Raw genomic sequence first — 17,076 nt, forward strand, 5'->3', positions numbered from 1 at the left:
TACAGTAGCCGAAAAAGGCAATTTTCGAGAATCAGGGTCCACTGATGCGTCTGCTGAGGATCATGCCACGAACTACTACAAAACATGAGCTACAGTACATCCGAGAACTGAGTGCTGATATGTAAGTGGCTCCTACGTAGTCCGCGCATGTGCAACAAGTGGAGAGCGTCTTCGTAGGAACCACGACGCCGAAAGCTGAGACGCTAAAAGCTCTACCTCAAGTCGTATGTATGGACCGAATACTCATCTCCTCTTCCCCTGGCCCCTCCTGGCAGGATGACTCGAGAACCTCACGCCCCTCTTTCCAGGTCCGGGTTTGCTCCGTCTTTTGTCAATGCCATCTCCACCTCCTGTACCATCAGTCTTGACCTTCTCATTACCAAGACTTCTCCGCTGATTCCCTTGACTCTTCTGTATCGGGCTCCTAGGACTCTGAGTCTGCGGGCCGCCCTTTCCAGACATAATCTTCCTCGCGACTTCCCTCGCCTCCTCGACATCGAGCATGTCCTCGTCGTTTCCTGCTTTTGACTTCTGCCGAGTTGACTTCTGCATTCCGGACTTAACCTTCAATTTCCCCTTTTGACCTCGTTGAACAGCATGCGGACCAGACACAGCATCGAGATACGCGTCAACCGCTCCCTTGCCGTTGCCGTTGCTCGCATCCCCATCAATCATCGTATCATCTCCATCGTCTTCGGGGCCACCAAACACGAGCTTTCCATCCTCGTTATACCGCGCCTTGGTCTTCCTCTGCTGTTGTCCACCAAGTTTCGTTGACGAATGCCTCGAAGACGAAATCGCAGACATACTCTTCGGATCCAACAGATCAAGCGGCTCATCGTCTTCCTCCTCCCTAATGAACTGATCTCTCCCGCCTTTACCCGGCTTCCCACTCTTACCAGTTTTGTTGGTCGTCTTACTCTTCATCGTAACACCACTCATCGCATCATCATCATCCCCATCCTCTTCACTCCCCAATATCTCCGAGTCATCATCAGACCCATACACCGCCTCATCATACTCATTATCATAAGTCTTCTGACCGGCCTTCCCAGCTCCTTCCTCATCTTCATCAGAGTCAGCCTCCCCACTACTCGTCTTCTTCCGCCTAGCCCGCTCCCTCGCCTTCCGAATATTAACAATAAGTTTCTTCGCCTCAGGCCCCGCCCACTCCTCCACCTGCGCCCCTCCAAACCGCCTCACCAACCGATCAAGAATATTCTTCACCTTCGCCTTCAAGCGCCCTTTATTCTCCTTACTCCAGACCAACAACTGCGGGACCAGCGCTCCAATCCGTGGCTCCAAAGCCTCAAGCGGAAGGATGACAACAATGACCTTCACGAAGCCGAGGACTGCACGCACGATCTCGCGATTGTTCGATTGGATGAACATGGTGACTGTATCCACGAGTTCACTTTTCATATTCCCAGACAGCGCGTCATGCTCGTGGTACTCATACAGCAGAGCGCCGAGCGCCGTGATACTCGCACTGACCATATGTGGAGCTACGCCGGCTAGACCCGCGCTGACCATTGTGAAGAGTTCCTCCACTGAGGCAACGGCATCGGGCGTATCATCGGGCATATGCGGCACCAGGCTATTCCGAATCATTGTGTTCGGCGGCGCATCTGCGATTTTGCGCGCAGCGGAGAAGAGGGTGCTGAACCCGGCGGTGCGGGCTTTCTCGTTGCTGTCCTTGCAGGAGAGCACGAGCTCGGAGAGGATAGTCGGGATGAAGTGAAGGTCCTCGTTGCTGAGGAAGGAGATTATGGTGTCAATAGCCAGTGTTCTGTCACGGCGGGCGGGGACGGGTGTCTTTTCGGAGGTGAGGATGATTAGGCGTTGGAGGTCTGACGAGCGGGATTGCAGGGCTTGTTGACCTGTCTCGGAGGTTGCGAGGCGGGGGATGAGTTTGTAGGCTTTTTTGATGAGTTGGGGGTCGGAAGCGAGTATTGCTGGGTTCGTGATGATGTTGCTGGCGAGGGAGAATAGGGCTGCGAACTTTGATCGAGGGAGATGGACGGAGAGCGCGATGACGAGGTCCAGGAGGGTATGGGATGTCGGTGGCATGTTGTTTCGGTTTGGTTGGATGGGTTGTTTCTTAGGTGGTGGCGCGTCTGCGGCGGGGAGTTCTGCTTCGAGCATTGTGCCGACTCGTTCGAAGGTGTCTATTAGGTCCTTTTCGGGTGTGATGCTTAGGTATGCGTTGATGCACTGGAGGATGTAGGCTCGCGATTGTGGCAGGGTCTCACTGTAGACGTTCATGAGGACTGCGAGAAAATTGCTCGCGAGTGACGCGAGATAAGTGATGTTCTGTTGAGCATCCTCTTTTGTTGTTCTGTGCTCGACTTGTAGCTCTTCTGCGTCAGCATCAGCTTCGAGAATTGCTTGGTTCGATTCGACGAGATTTTGGAGTCCTCGGCAGACGTTGACTCTGAGATCGGCTTGCTTGTAAAGCACATTGGAGAGCAACTCTGCAAATTTCTGGTCGACGGCAGTTCGCAGATCAATGGGCAAGTCACAGTATCCAGGCAATATCGACCAGACTTGCTGAACAACTGTCTCGTATACCTTGACGTCCATCGTCTTCTCAGCTTGGCCATGATCCATAACCCGCTGATACATCGTCTCTGACAATGGCACAAGCTCAGACTTGAAGTGAGCCAAGTTCGTATTCGTCACATTGTCTCTGAACAGTGGCAGCAGCCAAGCTCGACCTGCTTGATTCTTCTGAGGCTTGACGAGATTGAGCGGCAGAACACTCAATACAGCCTGCGGCCCAAGAGCGCGAATAGCATGACCAAGCACCTCGTCCGCCTCCTTCTTGCCCTGGAAGCTATTGTTGCCTCTCAGCTCACCCACAGCCTTCACAAGAGGCAAAAGGTAAGGATCACCTCTCCATCGCAAAGCATCAAACGATGCAGAGAGCACATTAAACACCTCCATCCACGCAGTCTGGTACTTCACAGACAGCAACTCCACCGCCCTATCCGCGATCTGCTGCAGCACTTTCTCATCATACACCGAAGGCTCAAGTATAACACTACTCGGCACACAATTCGCAAAGAAACTCACCAAACACTCCGACGCAGAAACCCTAATATTATGCGAAGCATTCGGCAGGAACTCCGCCGCAAGGTCCATCAGCTCCGGCAACTTCGCAAAGACCTCCTCAGCCTCAACTTGTGCATAAGCGCCATAACCTCTCGACAAAATCGCGATCCAAGGCGGCAGAAGCTGCGCATCATTCGACTGTGGCTTTAACTCGACGATCGCCTCGAGCAGCCGTGGCAACTTAGCGGACGAGACCTCATCTTGCATGCCCTCAAAGATGACCTCAAAGACCTCGAATGCACTCATGACCAGGAAATCATTACGGGATCGTGATATGCTAAGTAGAATCTCACATAGCGTCTCAATCTTCTTGCTCGGCCAGCCGCCAGATGCAATAGCAATCGTCTTGATCAACTGTAGAGCATGGATGACGGATGGGTCATTACCGTCATCACCCGCACTCTTGTTCTTCTGTTTTCTGTTCTGGTGGACGACCTGCACCGCGCTCTTGAGGTTATTCTGGGCTGCGATCGCGCAGAGTTCTGCAGCTGGATGGTCTATTGACGGGCCTGGCGGAGGATTCTGTAGTATTGTCTTGATAGCATCCTGTGCTCTTCTGCGGATCTTGGGACGCTGGTCGATTGCGAGTGGGAGGAGGGCGGTGAGGGCTTGTCGCGGGCTGATTTGGGTGGAGGGCAGGTTCCATGCTGCGCCGTCTTGGGCTACGAGTATCGACTCAATGCAGCCGACTGCTGATTTCAGAAGCGCGGAGTTGCTGCCTTCTGGGCTGAGGTATGGTGCCAGTAGAGAGACGATCGGTGCGAATTGCGTACGGAGGAGTGCAGCCGGTACATGAGTGGTTATCAAATCGAGGAGATATACTGTCGAGGTAACGAGTTCATTCGGTTCACTTGCGCCACCATCGTTAGTTACCTGCTTCAGCAGTGCTAGCAGGGCAGCGAAATATGCGGTCGGAGTGAATTTGGTGTTTTGTTCTCGGAGGGTGTCCTCGATGCTGCTGAGCACTACGGCTGTGTGTCTCTGGTTCTCGAGATTTGGCGTCTTGATCTTCTCGAGCTTCTCTTCGAGAGACATGGCGACCGCTGTGTCTCTTTCAAGAGACTGTATTGTGCAGACCGACCAGCGCGCACTTGCGACTTGGAATTCACGTCTCAGAACATTTTTTGTTACGCTTGGGTTGTTATCGATAGATCGGCAGAGCAGGTGACACTAGGCTACGAATGATCTAGCGTGAAGCAGCTTCAACGAGCCAGGGTCCGTCGTTCTAAGGATCATCTCAATTTCTGTCTGCATCACTGAATGGATGAAGAACTAAATAGCCTGCTACCGTATGTATTCAAGCCCATCGAAACGAAGACCAACTTGCTCGGTGTCTGTGTGACGTTCCCAGACACGTTCGCACACTCCCCCTACCGAATATGATACCCAACCACCCGCTCAAAGCGCCATGATAGCATCGTAAGCAGGCTTCGCGTTGTAGCTATCATCAAACAACAACGGGTTCTCACCCGTGCGCCAGCTGTCCTGATCTCTGATACCCCAAACGGTAACACCAACACACTTAGGCTGATCCAAACATCCCTGAACAGCAGCAACGTAGCCATCGACTGGCGCGTCGCTGATGTCAAGTTCTGTGATAGCGACCTCGCTGACACCAGAGCCAGCAAGGGCATCGAGGGCGTCACCGACATTGACAGAGCCGATACTTGGCAGGTGAGTCTGGCTTCCAATGCCATCGATGGGGACACCAGCGGCGAGCCACTTCTTGACGTGTGCAACCATGCCGGTGGTGACCTTTGCGTAGTTGCCGTTGTCGAGGTTGTATTCGTTGATGTATAGCTTGGCATTTGGATCCGCGGCCCTTGCGGCGTTGAAGGCGATGGACACGAAGTCTTCGCCCAGCACGTCGCTGAAGACCGAGCTGCGGATGGAGCCGTCTTCGTTGAACATCTCGTTGACTACATCCTGAATCTCGTTAGCATATGGCGTTCAGGGGTATTATAGAAGGTAACGCATACCCAAGCATAGATCCTCCCCTTGTATCGGCCCACTACAGTCGAGACGTGATTCTCAATCACCTCCGTCAACTCAGCTGGGTCGGTGATAGCGCTGACCCAGCTGGGCAACTGACTGTGCCAGACGAGGGTATGACCACGGACGATCTTTCCATTGGCTTCAGCGAAGTCCATCAGAGCGTCCGCTCCAGCGAAGTTGAACTGGCCACGAGTTGGCTCGAGGGAATCCCACTTCATGCTGTTCTCGGGCGTAAGTTGGCCGAAATCTGCTTGGATGATAGCTGCGTCCTGTGCGGTGGAGAAGAGGTGCTCATCAGTGGCTGTGCCGAAGTACGTTTTGCCCTTGGACTTGAAGAGTTCGTCGACCGAGCCGGAGGCTGCCTGTCGAGCGTTCAGAGAGGAGGAAGGAGGGTTCTTGACCCAGGGAAGAGCTGTGGCCAGTGGCGCTGTCACGGCAGCGAGGAGAAGTGAGTAATGCATCTTTCGGGAGGTAACGGTAATTGGCTAGAACGAATGGAAAGTCAAGGTCGGCTTGACTGAATGATGGTGAATAACGAGTGGCGGTGAATGAAGGATTGGCTTGGTGAGAGTATACCTCTGCTGCCGAATGGTCCAGCTATATACGCCTCTCGTCGTGAAGACATGGATGGTGAGTCTGAAACAATAGCCCTGCTTGATGTTGAGAACTCGGCTATTTTGCTCCGTGGCCTGCAGAGCGTTTCCTTCCACTGCAAATCTCCGTGGTCACTCATTGAAAGCATTGCACAAAGAAGCATTCCTGGTATCCCTCCGGCTATCACAATCCGCCTTCGCCGGCGGGGTGTGTCCTTCGAGACACTGTACAGGTCCTGAACAGTGCAAGGTCTGATGCTGATGCAGCCATCTTCTAGCCGAGATCTCGGCTGAGATCCGAAACGCCTCGATTTAGTCCTTGGTCCATTCTCTCAGATTTGGTTGTCTCATGAGCCCACCACCAACTCGCTCGGAGGGTGTGTTGCACAGACATAATATTCAGTGCAATCTCATGAGAGCTTGTCGCATGACGCAAAATGCATTACCTTGGGTGTTCGAGGCAGATGTGAACCATTTATCCACGCGCCAGGAAGTGATCGACAGGGATAGCCTGCCTGAGGCAACTGCAAGTCAGGTCCCAGGCTCCCTCTCAGAACACCTTTACCACGGCAGCTGTACTGGCCCTTCCTTGACCTTGTCCTTGACCATAACTACTTCCCAGTTGCCGATGTCTCGAGTCCCTTCTAAGGCCAGTATCTGCAAGTCAGGCTAATATCGAACTCGTTCTCGTCCCAACTGGCCATGATCTCCGTTGCTTCATTAGGCGGCAGCATCATCACCCCAGAGCTTGTCGAAGCCGATCTTCTTGATCATGTCTGTGCGTATGAAGCCAGGCACGGGTGTCAATAGGGACTTGCAGGCCGAGCGGGACGTTCAACATGACGACAAGACGACTACTGACTTACCTAGTATACGATGCCGATAGCGAACCCCCTATCCTGGAGGTTCAACCTGGGCTGCATGCAAATCATGTCCAATGCCGCCTTACATCCATGGTGACCCAGACTGCCGCCATCATCCTGCTCATGTCAGATTCTGATGCTCCCACTTTCACTGCTGACAAGGATGACCTTCGAGCCACCGACAGTCCTTGTGTCGATCTTTATGACCAGCTATTTGTGCGTGGACGTGGAGGAATGCTGACGTCGTATCGACTGACCGAAACGATGTGCTGATCTATCTTTCGACAATGGTGCAAGTGCTCTGAGACGTTCCTGCCATTAGTATCGTTGGTCAATACTGATAGGGCAGCTGCCATTGCGTCATACTAATGTTCATTGTGCCTGCTTATGCAGGACGACATCGCATGAAGGCACTGGGGAGGACGCCGCGCAACCAGTCAGGAACACTGAGTACTACACTCCGAGAAGCTGTCCCTAAACAAGAGGCTGCTAATGTCATTCTTCCATTACTCATACCAATGCTCATCACTCATGCTAGAAGCCCCAATATGTACAGACCACGCAAAAGGGTATCAGTGCTTTGCAAATAAGGAGAACGCCACGCCAATGCTATTACAAACATCGCTGCTTCCATCAATACGATGGCTTTGTGAGGCCTTGTCGTGCTTTCATAGCCTCTATCCTCGCCTTCAATTGACTTGTGACCTCCGCTGCTCTCTTCCAGTTCTCGCCCTCGCCGGAACCAGAGTTGACACTAGTTGAACTCTGCTCCCGACTCATGCCAAACTGTGGTCGCTGCGGACTTCTTCCAGCTGACGATGTGCCCATTGGTGGGCTTATCTTTCTCCTCATTGCAGCCTGTGCCAAACCATCAGACCCAGCGTTCTCCTTCTCTTCAGTTGGTGAGAAGGCGGACAGGTTGCTTGGCGGTCTCGCGGTGGGAGCTCTACTCGAGCCATTTGACGTGGTGCTACCAGTCCTCTGTAGAGTGCTTCCGGGCCTGCTGTTTCCGTTCAGATGCATCGAGTATCGAGCTGGACTCTCCTCGTACGCGTTATCACTCGGTTCGTCGTATTGCTGTCTTCCCCTCATCATGTCTTCTCGCTCCCGGCCAATACTTTCGCGGCCCAATCTACTGACTTCGCGTTTGTATCGTTCGCTATCCTTTCTGGTAGACTCAATTTCTGCTCGCAACACATCGCATTCTCCTCTTGCGCGTACTAGCTGGGTCTCTTTTGCTTTGATTTGCAGGACATCTCTTGTATGATCTTCGATTAGTTGCGCATTCTGATTCTGAAGCTCTGAGATCTCGTTCGATAGCTTCATGTTTTGTGCTCTAAGAGTTTCAGTCAGTGATAACATTCGTTCTTTCTCCAGCCTCAAATCTTCGAGCTCTGCACGTTCAGCAGCGCCAAGGCCGTTGTCTCGCGGGACAGGTGGTGGAGAAGCTGGCATAGCTGAAGGCTTAGCCAGTGACCGTGACGTTAGACCACCACGGCCGGCACCAAACTTGGATGGTGATGGTGCGGCGGACTCTTCATCGTCGGCGTTGCTCAGATCCGAAATAACACGTCTTTGTGGTGAAGCCATGCTGGAGGCGGCTGGCTTCTTGAGACCGCCGAGCTTGGAAGCAGCCAGGCCGGGCTTCGTTGGAGCAGATGTCTTGGGTGGGGCTCGGGCTGTTGGCTTAGGCTGCAAAGGAGTTGGGTCTTCGGCCGGAGGAGGAGCAGCCTTCTTGACCGGGGCTTTCTTGCCTCCAACCATTTTCTTGGCAGCAGCAGGCTTTGGAGGACCGACTATTGGTTTCGGCCTCTCTTTAGCCTTCACTTCCGCAGTGTCGAAGTACTCTTTGATCTTGGTTTTTCTGATATCGTCCAGGCCATCGAGGTATGGGCCCATTGCCCGTTCACCGATGATCTTCATCATGGTACCTAAGATCTCGGCACCACCCGATCTCATCTGCTCAGTAGACTCAGTTAGAAGCTTGGTACCCGCCTCGGCGATCTGTTTCTGCTCGTCTTTTGCTGGAACGTCTCTTGTGGATCGTAAACATCTGACCAGGAATTTGATAGTTTCGCCCTTGACATTGGGGTTCTTGTGTACTAGCATAGCCATAATCTCGCTCAGGTTGTCGCTGAACGAAGTGGCATTGAAAACGGCGTCCATAGCGGCGCCCAGTGCATCGGTAACGGATTGCTTCTTCTCTTTCAATCTCTCCATCATGGGGGCCATAATATTGCTTCGATACCTCGAAAAGCCTTTTCTGAGACCCGAGGCCAGCTTCTCCACACAATTGGCAGCTACTGTTACCACAGCAATATTTGCGTCCTTCATGCTCTTGGCCAATGCTCTTACCACATCGTCGTACTGGCCTTCCTTCAGTCGGGGTGTGTTCAGAATATTGAAGAGCTCGTCGAGAGCGTCTTTTCTTTCCTTCCATTTCGAAGAGTTGATGTTGTCGTTGAAGCTGGCGGGGATTTTGGAGGCGGCATCGACAGGCTCGGCGAGATCAAACACATCGACCTCTGCAGGTTCCTCTTCAGCTTCGGCAGTTTCTTGGGGTTCATCTTCGTCCTCAGGGCCAGCTGTGGCAGCCTTCTCTTGTTGAGCAGCCATCTGTGCCTGTTGTGCTCTCGTAAATCTTTCTTGCTTTGGGGTGGGCTCCTCTTTGACCTTTTCGAATAACTTCTCGAGATCGGTTTGTTGAACAGGCTTCAACTCGGACCAGAACAATGGTTTCATGGCCTCTTTCAGCCATCGATACAACTCGACTGTCAGGTTCTGGCCCTCTGCTCTTACATTCTTGTCGGCGTGGCCGTAAATCTTGGGGAGGACTTTGAGCACAGCCTTGGGGTCGACAACCTTGATGCCGAAGTTATGGTATATCTGTGTCAGAGCATTCAGAGTGGCTGCTATGACCTTGGGCTGTTTGTGGGTGAGAGCAGGTAGGATTTCCTCGATGACGGCATCGGGCTTGTCGACTTCAATGTACAGGAGGACAGCTTCGTAGGCATTCGCTTTTGCAACAGGTCTCGTTGACGTCAAGCCCTTCTCATAAATAGGCTGTATCGTATGGGAGCGCGACCTCTGGGCACCTTGTACTCCTCCATATTTCAGGAACGCGCACAATGCAGCCAGACCTTCCTGCTGTGCTGCTACATTGGAGTCGCCAGCAGCACCCTTCCATAAGCCTGAGTCTGAGTTAAATGGCCTAAAGACGGGATCTGATTCGTCTGGGGTGATTTCGAATGCCTTGACTGCCGCCTCATAACCCTCCTTCCTGACTTTCCAGTTCTTGTGCTGAAAGCGATCCAGTAGTGGAAGCTGAGAGAAGTCGACCTCCTCTTCAGCCATCTTGGCCTCGCTGGAGAAGATGCGCTTGACGAGGGAGCTCAGTGGGCTCTTCTTTTTGGTCGATGTTGCTCGTGTCGAGTCGATAGATCTGCGTAGAGACATCTGTTAGTGACTGCAAGCACTCCATTCCCTCTCCCACTTCAGTCGAAGACCATGCAAACCGAGGGTAACGAGTGTTTCACAGGCTGACCAGCAGTCTGGATTATGGTTGCTCTTACCAAATATCAAACGAATGTTATTCCTCTTGTTTCTCACGGCAGGCACGGCTTGCTATGCCACTCATTGATCGTGGGGGCTGCGCAATGAGTAGGCTCGACAGTGGTGCGACAGAGGGGCCTGTGTGTATGCCACGAGCTGTCTACAATCCTTTGTCGTTGATTGTTGTGTAATGGTGGTGTCGCAAATTTGGGCTGCAATTGTTCCTGAATCTTTCTCCTTTGGTGTGCACAACAAACTCAGCTGCGTCACTCGGGGAACACCCTTGCCCATGCGAGCCAAAGATTCGGCTGCACCCCCTCGTCTAGGGATGATCCAGTCCAGTGCAGCGGTCATGCTCCCGATTTGCATGTGCCCACTCTAGCCTCATAAGCCTAAAGCGTATTGACTACTCCCGAAACACTGCATCATAGCCATACAAAGCAGGAAGGAACATGTTTCAATGACAATTGTGAAGGTCGCATACCTCTACGACCCTACATATACACTTTCTATACCCAATCTTACCTGCACTGCCGACACCCCCAACATCTCCCACTACTGCATTGCGCTCCTGCCATTCCAGCTGCCGTGACACTGCTACTGACCGCCTTGCGACTATTCAACGCTGGCTCGACTAGCACAAGACTCACCACGCCCGTCAAGCACCACCACTTCTCAGATCCAAGACGGCAGCACCACCCCATCGCATGAGAGGTCCTCCGTCGCTACCAGCCCTCCGGGCCCGCCGCCCAGGATGAGCCAATTACTCACCACCCGACAAGCAGACGAACTGCACAAGTCCATGATCGCATACCTGCTCAGCATAGGCATGAACGATACAGCAACCACATTACGGCAGGAAGCACATCTGACTGAAACTGAAGGCTTCGACGATGCCACAGCAAAGAAGTACGAGACTCTACTAGAGAAGAAATGGACCTCAGTCGTGCGCCTACAGAAGAAGATCATGGACCTCGAAGCAAAGTGCAACAGCCTACAAAACGAGATAGACACCGCAACACCCCTCTCCTCAAATCGCAAACTCGACCCAACAACATGGCTACCCAAGTCCCCAGCACGCCAAACATTCTCCGGCCACAAACTCCCCGTCAACGCCGTCGCCTTCCACCCCGTCTTCTCAGAACTAGCCTCCTGCTCCGAAGACTCCACAATCCGCATCTGGGACTACGAGCTCGGCGAATCCCTCCACACCCTCAAAGGCCACACCCGCTCAGTCCTAGACATCGATTACGGCGGCCCCCGCGGCTCAACCCTCCTCGCCTCCTGCAGCTCCGACCTCACCATAAAACTCTGGGACCCCTCAGACTCCTACAAGAACATCCGCACCCTCCCAGGCCACGACCACTCCATCTCCTCCATCCGCTTCATCCCCTCCGGCGCCGCCGGCGCCCCCCTCTCCGGCAACCTCCTCGTCTCCGCCTCGCGCGACCAAACCCTCCGCATCTGGGACGTAACAACAGGCTACTGCATCCGGACCCTGCGAGGACACACAGAATGGGTCCGCGCCGTCACCCCCTCCCTCGACGGCCGCTTCCTCCTCAGTGCAGGAAACGACCGCATCCCCCGCCTCTGGGACGCGCAAACAGGCGAAGTAAAAATCACCTTCGAAGGACACGAGCACTACCTCGAAGCCGTAGCCTTCGCCCCCGCCGCATCCTACAAACATCTCTCAGCCCTAGCAGGCTACAAGAAACCTCCACCCCCCTCTTCAAGTGGTGAATTCCTCGCAACAGCCGGCCGCGACAAACTGATAAAAATCTGGGATAACAGGGGGACATGCCACAAGACACTCATCGGCCACGATAACTGGGTTAAGGCTGTGATTTTTCATCCTGGGGGACGGTACCTGCTGAGTGTATCTGAGGATAAAACGATACGGTGCTGGGATTTAGCTCAGGAGGCGAAGTGTGTGAAGGTTATTGCGGATGCGCATGAGCATTTTGTGACGGATGTTAGGTGGGCGCCGGATATGAATTTGCAGAGTAATGGAACGACAAATGGGGAGAATGGGAATGGGGGTGCGAACAACGCTTCGATAGCGGGGCAGCAGGTGGATAAAGGGGGTGGGGGTGGAAAGATAAGGTGTGTGATTGCGACAAGTAGTGTTGATTTGAATGTGAGGGTGTTCGCTGGGTAGGTAGCGACATGATGGGATGTTTCATGACGTTATATCTGGTACGGGAGTCCATGTTCAGGAAGACAAAAGCAGCGATAGACTAAGGTTGGCATGCTGCTCTACTCGGGAATCCAGAGCGGTAGAGGTAACATGAGTTACGTTCGTGTGTATATGCAATAATGAAGACTCAATGATACACGACCAGCAAAAGTCTTGTTAACGATACCAATTCTTGCTGATGTGCGAGATTCAAACCGCGTAGCAGTAACTCCTGTTCTGATTTCCTGAAATAGCTGCCCCAAGACGTGTCTTGTGGATCATTTTTGTTGATACGTTTCACTTCAGTCTCACTTCGACCTCATCTCATCGGCGGCGGCGTGCCCATGCTGTTCTCACCATGTTCGACGGAAAAGAGATCGTCAGCTACTATTCTACTATACCAACCACAACAGCACCATTTTTGCAACTCGGGAGGACGCCCGTGTACTCATAAGAACATACTTAAGCATGAATCATTGATGAAAACTGTCTATCTCATGCACTCACTACTTCATAATCCACCGATATATCAATATCACTCTTTAGCCTCATTCTCATCACTGGCACCCCCTTCGCCCTCAAACAAGATTGATCCCTAATCCCTAATGTTCTTACCCATAGAAATCAGCCTCTTAACGCCGACCATCCACTGCCCACACTCCTCAACCTTGTTCGTATGAACATCATGCCTAATGCTCTCAGCCGTCACAAAATCCCTTGCTTGAATCGCATTCGCCATCTCCACTAATATCCCAATGGTGTCCCCCCGAATGAGGTCCTGGTTATTCAAGTGGTCATATAAAAGATCCAGGCGTTTGACTGTGTCGCGAACCTGGGCCGCGTAAGTAGCAGGTGCCCGAGGTTCTATCCGGGACATCTCTGCGCTTAGGATTTGGTAAACGGGGAGGGCCTCGGGGTGGATATGGGAGCGGTCGCCTTTGGGGTGTTTTCGGGCTGGGGGAGGTGCGGATGTGGCTTGTGGGGAGGACGCCGATGGAGGTCCGGCGGTCTCTCGTTGAGGATGTGGTGGACCTCGCGGTGGTGGACCGGCTTGTGGCGGTGGTGGTTGGTTGAATTGTTGTTGTGGTGGGCCTGGAGCATATGGATTTGATGGGGGTTGTCCTTGGGGTGGTCCTGGTGCGTATGGGTTGGAAGGCGTCCTTGCGCTCTGGAATTGACCGCCTTGTGGTGGTGGAGAGATGATACGCTGGGCTGGAGGCGCATTCGTGGTTGGTTGTGAACCAGGAGTTGGAGCATATCTGTTCGGCGGTGGTGCGCCGGACGGTGGTGCTGTGAACGGCGAGGGGCCTCTAGCCACTGGCGGTTGCATAGGGGTTGGCAGCGAGCTAACAGACTGCTGCTGCTGTGGCGGCGCATATGCATTCTGGGCTGTGGACCCTGGCCGTCTAATCTCGGGGCCCGACACCTGTGGTGACTGGACTCGCGGCGGAGGCATCTCGCCCGCCTTAGGTGGCGGAGGAACAGCTTTCTGCGTTCTGCCACCGAAGGGTGCACCAGAAGAGCCTGGCGGCGTTGACTGATTGTAGAACTGAGTTGGAGGCGCACCCATCTGCTGCTGACCAGCCATAGATGGCGTTCCCCTGCGAGGTGTTGGGACTCTAGCGAAGTCATCTGGAAGATCATTCCATGCCTTCATATCCTTAGCCTGTGAAGGTGGTGGGACCGAGGGCGACTGGTTGAAGTTTCGCGGTGGTGCGCCAAAATGCGAAGGTGGTTGATGCATACCACCCATTTGAGGTGGGCCTACACCTGCACGCATCGGTTGTGGTGGTTGGTACCCTGCAGCACCTCCTGCAGGCGCATAAGGATTGCTGGGTTGTGCTGATGCTTGCGTTGGCTGGTATGAGTTTTGCGGAGCATATGACGGCGCCCCAGGAGGAGCATAGGATTGGACCGCTGTAGGTGCTGGAGGCTGTCGACCGAAAGGCGATGGTACTGGAGGCGCCACGGGCGAGAATGTGTTTGCGGACTGCTGGTAGCCTAGACCAGGCAATGGTTTTTGTGGGGTTGCTGCGGCCGAAGCTGGTTGTCTCACGGCAGGAACCACAGGCTTCTTCGTGGCTTGCTGTATTCTGCCCCTTGCAACATCTGCTTCTGGATATTGCACAGGCAAGAGTGAAAGGTATTTCGACGCCGCCTCTAGCTGGCCGTGAGCAGCAACGATGTCCGCATACTCGAGATACTTGTTGTACAGAGCTTCGAGCTTCCAGTCTTCAGTCTTTTGCAGCTCAGTATCCTGGAAGTTTACTACTTTTCGGAAGATCGTGACCTTCTCGATGAGATCTTGTAGAGCCTTTGCGTGCAAGGAGAACGCTGAGCTTTCGGCTGACTTGGCTGCACCTTCTTCCTCATGCTCTTGAAGCTCGCCGATCCAGATGTCGATGACTTTCTCGAGCTTGGAACCAGCAAGATAGCAGAATGCGGCATCTTTCCGTGCAGCTGCCGTGTGATCCGTCTGCGCGTCTAGTCGATCGCCAAGAGCTTCGCACAGGTCTGGGAACTCCTTCTCGGTAGCGAAGGTACACAGCGTAGCCATGATTTCCTTCCAATTCTCGAGATCTGCATTGTGTACTGTGTCCCAGAGGTTCTTGCCGACCACAGAAGCCAGGAGTCGCAGGTAGTTGGGCCCGCCACTCTTCTTGGCAAAATATGCTTCTTGTGCTTTCTTGATACAAGCTTCTCCGCCACAAATGGCAAGCATGAATGCATCAGATATTCGCTCCTCTGCTAAACAGATGTCCAAGGCCTTGTCGAATTTGCCAAGCATGACCAGTTTGGTAATCTGCTTGTCGGCCTCAGATTCTGACCCTGTGTAGATCTGGAAGGGGTTGTTGGTTGTTGTGCCTTTAGTCGCAGCCAGCTGCGACAGGAAATCACCGTCTGCGTCAGTCGCAAAGACAGACTCGAACCTCTTGTGCCCCTTCTTGGCTCCGTTAACCTGTGCCTTGGGCTCGTCTTGGTCATCGGGCTTGTCTTCGAGCCCTGCTTTAGCTAGGGTATCAGCAACTTCGTCCGTCTCGTCGAAGCCAAGGTATTTGACCAGCTGTTCCCGTGGTTTCTTCGATAGCAGCGTCTTCATGACTTGCCAGTCGGCCTTCTCTTCGTCGGTTTTCGCATCGGCAGCTCTCGTGCTGCATAGCTCGTCTAGGTTGCCAGATTGCATGGCTTCCTCGAAAGTGCTTGTCGCTGCTCCAACCTCTGAGTCGACCTCGAATTTCGTGATTGACACTTTCGATGTTCTCTTGCCCGCCTCTGTTGGCCTGACCGATATTATGCGGCCACCAAAGCCAAAAGACACCGAGCATGGACGCTCGAGCCATTTCGGAGCCTTGGTGAGGGAGAAGGAACTTGTCTGGGGCTGCGTCTGTGCCTTCGAAAAGAAGTCCTCTCCGTCTGCTGCAGCAGTCTGCTCCTGCTGTGCGACGGCCTGCGGATTTGTGTTCTGTAGAGTTTGGATCGAAATCCTACCATCAAATGATGCTGTAGCAAACATGCCCGGGTTCTTCGGGTTCCATCTGGTCTGGAATGTCCAATTTGTGACCACGGGGTACTCCCCGTATACCTGGCCAGTCTGAGGATTCCACAGAATCGTTCTGTTGTCCTTGCCGCATGAAAGTAGCAGATCATTGTCCTGTGGGCACCACGAGAGCGACAGCACACCCGAATCATGACCGCGCATCACCTTCTCGGGTGCGTTCGAGTTCCTTAGATCCCAAGCAAGGATAACCGGCTCCTGCTCGAGCGGGACAGCAGTGATCAATCGTGTAGGCTTTTCAGGGTCCCAAGCGACCGCGCTGACGGCCTTTCTGCCATAGTTGTTGAGCGTCAAGCTCTCTTTCTTTGTCTTCAGATCCCATACTGTGACGAAGCCACCGCTGCTGCCAGTCACTAGGATATTTGGCACTTTCTTGTTCCAGTCTAAGCAATCAATCTCGTCTGCTCTTGCTGCTGTACTGCCCAATCTGATTGGATCTGAGCCTAAATCGCTGAGATCGACTATGAATAGCTCGCCCTTTGCTCCTCCCGTGGCTAGGTAGTGGGAGAACTTGGGATGCGGATTGTACTGTAGTGTCTTGATAGCACCTGAATGTACTTTCTTACTGTAGATGGATGCGTTCGTAGGATCTGTCTCTAGCTTCTCTGCGTCCCATAGTGCGAGCGTGCCGTCGTCTAGAGCACCTGCTATTATTCCTTTCTTGTGCTCTGCTGTGGGAGGGGTCCAGGCCAAATCGTGGAAGCTGACATTGGTTAGCGACGACTCGACAAGGCCGGTGTCTTAACTCACCCTGTATCGGTCGGTAGGGTCACCTTTGGCTGCAATTCATTGCCTCCCTGGGAATCTAGGCTCAACTCCCAAAGCTCTAGGCATGTTTCATTGCTGAAATCGACGTCGACGGCGCCAGACTTGGTTCCGGTGACAATCCAGGGCTCTGAAGTGGCTGGCGACCAGGCGAAGGCCGCCGTACGTTGAATCTCGCGAAGACGCACCATGATACTCGTACTGATATTGGTGTCGGGCGTCCACCAGGATGTTGAGGAACGTGGAAAGATGAAGGGCTCACAACGAGGACATGAACACGATAAGGAGCGACAAAAGAACAGATTACAGGTAGGTGCGGCTGGCGCTGGTAGTGCTGTTTGTCAACTCGGGAGGGCACCAGGACTAGAAATGTGTATAAATGTGGTTTCCAAAGTGTCCTTTCCACTTGCACATGAATCCCGCTAGACTTGTGGGCTCGAGCGTCATGGCTGCCGCTGCTGC

The 17,076-nt window shown here is 53.3% G+C and overlaps 5 protein-coding genes across 5 annotated transcripts; 1 reads left to right on the top strand and 4 right to left on the bottom strand.

The window, feature by feature from the left end:
• Positions 1-243: 243 nt before the first annotated feature.
• On the bottom strand, positions 244-4,149 carry RRP12 (pre-rRNA processing protein; the record flags this gene model as incomplete). The annotated part of the gene is made up of 1 exon (XM_064871919.1): positions 244-4,149. The coding sequence occupies one exon, from the start codon at positions 4,147-4,149 to the stop codon at positions 244-246; it is 3,906 nt and encodes a 1,301-aa protein (XP_064732299.1).
• A 363-nt stretch (positions 4,150-4,512) lies between these two features.
• Positions 4,513-5,570, bottom strand: PMZ80_003491 (uncharacterized protein; the record flags this gene model as incomplete). The annotated part of the gene is made up of 2 exons (XM_064871920.1): positions 4,513-5,040; positions 5,094-5,570. 2 exons carry the CDS (start codon positions 5,568-5,570, stop codon positions 4,513-4,515), a joined length of 1,005 nt encoding a protein of 334 aa, XP_064732300.1.
• Positions 5,571-7,198: 1,628 nt separating this feature from the next.
• Positions 7,199-10,021, bottom strand: PMZ80_003492 (uncharacterized protein; the record flags this gene model as incomplete). The annotated part of the gene is made up of 1 exon (XM_064871921.1): positions 7,199-10,021. The coding sequence occupies one exon, from the start codon at positions 10,019-10,021 to the stop codon at positions 7,199-7,201; it is 2,823 nt and encodes a 940-aa protein (XP_064732301.1).
• An 850-nt stretch (positions 10,022-10,871) lies between these two features.
• On the top strand, positions 10,872-12,275 carry LIS1 (Lissencephaly-1; the record flags this gene model as incomplete). Its single annotated transcript, XM_064871922.1, has 1 exon — positions 10,872-12,275. The coding sequence occupies one exon, from the start codon at positions 10,872-10,874 to the stop codon at positions 12,273-12,275; it is 1,404 nt and encodes a 467-aa protein (XP_064732302.1).
• Positions 12,276-12,888: 613 nt separating this feature from the next.
• Positions 12,889-16,805, bottom strand: SEC31 (protein transport protein S31; the record flags this gene model as incomplete). Its single annotated transcript, XM_064871923.1, has 2 exons — positions 12,889-16,552; positions 16,600-16,805. 2 exons carry the CDS (start codon positions 16,803-16,805, stop codon positions 12,889-12,891), a joined length of 3,870 nt encoding a protein of 1,289 aa, XP_064732303.1.
• Between the last annotated feature and the right edge of the window lie 271 nt (positions 16,806-17,076).

The sequence above is a fragment of the Knufia obscura genome (assembly GCF_036327395.1).
Source record: "Knufia obscura strain CCFEE 5817 isolate CBS 148926 chromosome Unknown scaffold_3, whole genome shotgun sequence".
Lineage (NCBI taxonomy): Eukaryota > Fungi > Ascomycota > Eurotiomycetes > Chaetothyriales > Trichomeriaceae > Knufia > Knufia obscura.